The 6,589-nt window shown below is 49.5% G+C and overlaps 1 protein-coding gene across 1 annotated transcript in view; it reads left to right on the forward strand.

The window, feature by feature from the left end:
* Positions 1-6,589, forward strand: part of CUNH4orf48 (chromosome unknown C4orf48 homolog) — a 27,689-nt gene that overhangs the window by 10,921 nt on the left and 10,179 nt on the right. Inside the window, exon 2 of the mRNA XM_019526450.1 lies at positions 1,477-1,565. Within this exon, the coding sequence (XP_019381995.1) occupies positions 1,477-1,565 (89 nt within the window). The remainder of the gene's footprint in view (positions 1-1,476; positions 1,566-6,589) is intronic.

Here is a 6,589-nt window from a genome sequence, read left to right on the forward strand (position 1 = left end):
GAGGCGGGCTGGGGCTCTGCATCATGCTGCCTTGCCCCAGGAGCTCAGCTGTGTGATGCCATTGCCGCCCACCGGGGAGACAGGGGACATGGGGCGCATTGGCCGCGTGGTGCGCCCCTGCCTGCCTGGCTGCAGGAGGCACACTGGGGTCAAGCAGCTGAGCTCCCAGGGAAAAGGCAGGACACAGATCCCCAGCTGGCAGCGGGCAACCTTTCTGCCCTGTGCGGGACACGTGCCCCCATGCATCCCCTGGGGATGCATGCAGCTGCGGGCAGCCATGCCCCTCCCCCTGTGCCTCTGGATGACCTGCCCTGGCCCCAGGGCCCCATTCACCCCTGCCCCTGCTGCTGACTTACTCCCTTCCTCGCCAGGGGGGCCTTGATCTCCCCCCGCCCCTTTCCCTCCACTTACCAGCTGGGTGCTGTCTGTCAGTGTCTCTGTGTGTCTGCTCCTCACTCCCAAGCCACAGCCCCCCCCAGCCCAGCTGCTGCCCCTCACTCCTGACCCACAGTACCCCGCATCCTACCAGGGTGTTTGGGGACCCTCCCTCCTGAGGCTTCAGACCCCACACACTCACCCACAGCCCAGGTAACACCCCCTCCCACACACACACACGCCTCAAAAATAGCATGTCATGATTTACATGCCAATATCTTGATTTGTTTAAGAGTTTGTCTCATGATTTTCGGCATGGTGGGGTTGGCAATACTGGATATGGTGTATATCTCTTCAGAGATATTAATACAGTGGATTGAATTGAAGCGCCTGTGCCTTAGATAAGTGTTGGGGGGGCACTCTGTAGAGCAGCACGGTTCATTCTCTGGGACAGAAATTAGCTCCTTTGGTTTAGAAGCCTCTTAGTTCTCTTCACCTTCTTCCTACCACCATCAGCCCCATACACATTCATGGACTCTGGCACAGTGGCACCAGTTGTAGAGACACTAAGGTGTCTTGCATTCCTGGCCAAGGGAAACTGCAGCAGCAGGTGAAAGGAAAAAACCACCAGTTTGGCTTTCTCTCTTGCCAAGATATTTTTACAAGAGTCCTAACAGCGCATCTTGGAACTGCTGCAAAAGTAAGTAATGAATCTGCTTTCCAAGAGCCGCAGCCTGCAAGAAGCTTAACCTGTGCTGGGAAGTGCTGGGTGATCTCATCCTCGAGAAGTGAGGGGAGCTGAATGCATTCAGCATATGACAAAATCAGGCCCTTCCAGGAGGGCTTAGGTTTTAGGCTGCACACGCAAAAATGTGCTTGAGTTTCTGTATGTCTCCACATGTGCATTAAGTGGTTGCATTAGCCTTTGTGTCAGTAGCCTATGATTGGGGTACAACTCAGACACACTCACAGGTCCCAGCACACTTTGTAAAACAGGCCTTTTCTTTGGAAGCAATGGATTAATGAATATTTCCGCTTGGTGGAGCTATGGTGTAAATTCCCCGCTGTTCAATGGCGTCTTTCAACCTTGCCTTTCTCCAGGTCGTCCCTGTGTTGACTGCCATGCATTCGAATTCATGCAGAGAGCTCTTCAGGACTTAAAGAAGACGGCGTATAATCTCGACAGCCGGGTAGGTGTTATCTTAGAAGCTGTTCCCAGCCTTAATTGCCAAATAACCTTGTCTGCCTGTTTGTCTGTGTAAAGCTGCATCTTTTGCTGATTCACGGTCAGATCAACAAATGGGATTTCACCATGCAAATGTATTGGGTGCAAGATGAGATTCATAGATGCTCTGAGTGGGGAGGACCAGAAAGGAGCATTCTGATCACTGAGTCTGATTTCCTGAGTAACTCAGGCCATAGCATTTTCCTTACTGGCCCCTGTATCAAGGCTCAGTGATACAGGGGCCAGCAAGGGAAAAAGAAGTTGTAGTTTTCATATCACAACGCTGCTACTCAGCACCCATGCTAATTAGCCTTCCTGTAGTGCCATACAGATGCAGCTACACTCCTTCCATCTTAGGAAGTAGCCTGCATGAAGCAGTACAGTGAACTTGATGACATTGCTGTTGGGGAGAGTGAGTTTCAAATATACACGCTTAGGCCATGCTTACATAGTAGAACAGGGATGGACAAAATACGGTCTGCAGGCCAGATCTGGCCTGCAGAGGGGTTTTGTCTGCCCACAGTGGGTCTGTTGGTCCTGCCGTGATGCATCCTGGTACTGTCCAGCCGTGATGCATCCTGCTGCCCTGTGCACACAGCAGGGCTGGGGCAGCTCCGCAATGGGACTGTCTTTGTAGGCAGCCCAGGCAGTGGCAGCTCCTTCCAGCTGCTGCCGCCACTGGCCCCAGCCCTGTGGTACCGCTAGAGAAACATGCCACAGCCCTGACCTGGCACACCCCGTGCCTGCTTTGGACTCGCCCACCCAGGTGGAGCAGCGGTGGCTGGGCAAAAACTGTTGCTTGGCACAGGGGAAAAGTGGCTTCTACCCCTCGCTGCTGCCAGTGCTTCTTGGCGCAGCTGGCGGAGCCCAGGCCCTGCTGGGCTGCCCTGCATCTTTGGTGCCATCTGGTCTGCCCAGCAAGGTAGCAATGACAGTGCAGAGCAGCTGCTGGGCAGCTTAGAGGCAGCAGGGTGATGGGGTTGGAGACGCAGGGCAGCCCAGCGGGGCTTGGGCTCTGCCGGCTGCACCAGGAAGCACCAGCAACAGCGAGGGGGAGAGGTAGCTTTTCCTGTGTGCTGAGCAACAGTTTCTGCCTGGCTGCCACCACTGCTGCTCAGCCTGGGTGGGTGAGTCCAGAGCAGGCACGGGGCATGCTGGATCGGGGCTGTGGCGTGGGTCCCTACTAGTACCATGGGGCTGAGGCCAGCGGTGTCGGGAGCTGGATGGAGTTGCTGCCGCCTGGGCTGGATGGAAAGGCAGTCCCACTGCAGAGCCACCCCAGCCCTACTGCATGCCCAGGTTGGCAGGATGCGCCACGGCCAGATGGTGTGGGGCGCATTGGGGCTGTGTGCTGTTGGCAGTGGTGAGGAGGTGCTGTAGGGCGTGTGGGCCCTGGGCTGTTGTGGGGTGGGGAAGGGTGCTGACCAGCTCAGGGGGTTGCAGGCAGGGGCTTCCCATGCATACCCCACCATACCCTCAAAATCTTCCCCACAAATCCCACAAGCACACCCTCTCCTACACACAGTCATACACCCCATAAACACTGCACCCACCTATGTGCCTCTGGGGGAAGCTCCGCTCACTGCTACATGCACACACGCACCACATACATGCGCACACACACACACACTCCCAGCTACCCTCTCCCTCCACACACCCCACAGTCCCCCACAAACCCCTTACCCACCTGCCCACCCACACCTCCCCCCCCAATATACAAGAGTAAGACTTCATTTTGAGCTATTATGCAATCAGCTTTGTATATACAACACAAACGCACACAAATCAGGACAACAGTTTTTAAAAATAAAATTAAAATATGTTCTTGGGAATATTTGATTTTTAGTGTATAATTTGTTTTGGTTTTTTTGGTTCCAAGAGGGCAAGCCCCCTTCCCAAAAGGAGTACTTCTGGGGGCAAGGGGAGTGACTTCGGGTGGCAAAGGTCAGGGTTTCGGGGACTGGACTTCCGGTCCCAAGATGGTGACCAGTGGGTGGGGCACCTGTCAGGGGGCGGGGCTACCCTTTGTGGCCCTTGACAGCTCACCAAAACTCACTAAGCAGCCCTCCACCCAAAATAATTGCTCACCCCTGTGGTAGAAGTTTGTACCAGGTTGACTAGATCTCTTAAACTGACCTATCTGAACTGGTGTAGACTTTCTAATGTGGACCAGAATTGGTGCTCGCTTAGAAAGGCAATTTTGAGGTAGAAAATAATGAGAGAAATGCCCCTCATGCATGATTTCATGTCTTGGATGGCATGAGGCCCAAACATACAGTATTTTGATTCTGTTTTTGAGAGTTGCACATAGAAAGCCTATTCAAATAATAATAAAAACACAAAGCCTAAAATCAAGGGGTTGGTTTAATTTGGGTATGTAAAATTAGTGCATGATCAAAATCCCTTTGGTAACAGCAGATATGGCAGTGAATAGACAAGCTGACCTGGATGGAATTCATAAATTTAAAATGACCAACACTTGGTACATGGTGCCTGAAGGGGAGAATATCTTCCATTTATAATGCAAGACCCTCTTCTTTGCAGACCCTCACATTTTGTCTCCTTCTCCCTGAGCTCAGTAATCACCAGCAAGTGCACTGAACAAGTGAAACCACCTATCTGTGTCACTCTGCCTTCAGATAGCTGCTCACTGCCTTACTATTGATGACATTCCTGCTGCCAATAGAGAGGTTATAGCCACTTGCCTCTGTAAAGTCATGTTAAATTGTCATTCACGGCTGATTACTCTGGAAAGGTATAAATCATTTGGGTGTATCAAACCACAGCAGGTTTGCTGCTTTGCTCAGACACTTGTTCTCCATGAACTTGGATGCTTACAGAGGGTCCAGTACTGTGAGGTGCTGAGGGCTTCTTGGGAAGTCTGGATCACCTTCAGGTCATGATGGCTTTCAGGAGGAAAGTGATCCTGCCTGGCTTCTCCGTGCACCAAGGGTGAGATTTGCTTCCAGGTGGGCACTAACATAATAAGAGGCAAGCCCCTTACTTGCTGTCAGCCTTGCACCTCCCATCCTTTGACAAGTGCCTATTTGGTGTTGCAAGCCTGAGCAGTGGTGCTGTGATACTGGAGGTGACTCAGATCTCTCTGTCTGTGGCATCAAATGGGCACTTTTGCAGATGAACCAAAACAATATGGACTGGTAACGGTTAATGCTGTGACCTGTGCCAGGCTCAGTGAGCTACAGTGTAAATGTCCTCGTGCACCCACTGGTAGACATGGGTGCCTCAGTGCAGGTGTCTCATGCAGATGTGGGGTTTATTTTGGAGTAAGTTACTTTAGTATGATTCACAAGGACCAGGTGTTTTATTTTGACTTAAGCTGAAGAACTGCACACTGATGCTCCTGCCCTGAGTCAGCATTAGGGGTTTCTACTTAGTGTCTGTCTAAATAACAACCAACAAACCCTCTAAGAGTGTGAAGAAAAAAAAATCTCAGCAGGATGTCGATAGACACCTTGCTTATCAGGCATGAAGAAACTTTCAGCATTGGAGGGCTACTACTACTATGCAACTGGAAGTGCAGATAATGGTATTACTAGGGAGGAGAAAAAGGCTGCCAAAAATGAGATGCTTCCTGACTGCATTCCTGGGAGCCTTTCATCAGAGCCTTTATCAATAACTCAGGCTGGATCTAGAGCAGCCACTCTGAGGAAAGCAAATAAAAAAAACCACTAGTAGAAATCCTCCTCAGTAGGATGCCCCTACTAGTAGATCTGAATTGGGCTAGATGTGTTCGAGAGAAGCTGACAGATTTACATTTAGAGGATTTTACATATACATAAATTTATACATTTTCAGTGACTAATTATATATATATAATATAGATTAGTCATTGGAACAAACTGGTTAGAGAAGTACTGGACAATTCTCCTTCTCAGGTCTTCAAATTGAGATGTGCATGACTAATGCATGTCTTCTAAAAATGGCATCTCAAGTTACTGAGTACAGTGCAGGGCTAGTAGAGGGGCATTCTCAGGCCTCTTACACAGGGGGTCAGACCAGATGGTCTTTTCTGTATCTCAATAATCGATTACAGCCTGCTGAACCAATGCTCTTTCAGGGGAATTTCCTGAAACAGAAGCAGCAAAACAGCCTTGTACTTCTGTGTACATTTGGGTAGCCTTTGACACTGAAACTGGACCCTCCTGGAGCTACCTTGCCCATCCAGTCAAAATGTGGGAGTGGGATTGCTTTTGGGAGAGATGGAAATTCAAATGCAAACAGCAGGAGGGTGATGCTAAGGTTTTATGTTTTCTGCTAGACGTGCAAGAGCATTTTCTTGCCCAGACTGTATTCTACAGGGAGGCAGTGTTGCAGAGTACCATGAGAGAAACCGGGAAGGATGAACAAGCCTGTCTCTAGTGGGTTATGGAATAGAGAAAGATCCCACACAATTTTCTGATTCATTTGGTGTGCCTGGCTGGGGGAGTATTTGGTTGATTGCACGATTTCACAATGATTGCACACTTAATTTGTACAACACAATTTTATTTTAAAATTCCTTGCTACGCATATAACACTACTTAGCTTTAAGAAAAACCACAAACATTAAAAACACAATAACTACATATATTAGAAACAATGCTCCAAACGCACCCCCTTCCCAAACAATGCTATAAGAATTAGTATTACAAAAACAACTACAATTACAAGTAAAGGTTAAATTGGAATCACTACTATTATATCTTGTGGTATACTTACAATCCTAGAATTCATAGAAACCAGATCCCCAAGGATACTTTCATTCTTTAGTTATGGTTTTAGGGTTGGTCTCAGCAGTGATAGGAACAAGTCCCCTTCCTTCGGTCCCACTCGGGCGCTCTGCGGCTTCAGCGTGAACGGGAGCTCTTGTTCACGGAGAGGGTGGTTCAGGTGATCAGTCTGATCCAGCCTACACTTGCAATTCTTCCTTCAGTGTTCTCCAAGTGAGGTTACCTCCAAATTGGGACTGTAGGTTACAGTTTTTATTGG

This window comes from Gavialis gangeticus, unplaced genomic scaffold, assembly GCF_001723915.1.
Source record: "Gavialis gangeticus isolate Ggan-Ray unplaced genomic scaffold, GavGan_comp1, whole genome shotgun sequence".
Taxonomy (NCBI): Eukaryota; Metazoa; Chordata; order Crocodylia; family Gavialidae; genus Gavialis; species Gavialis gangeticus.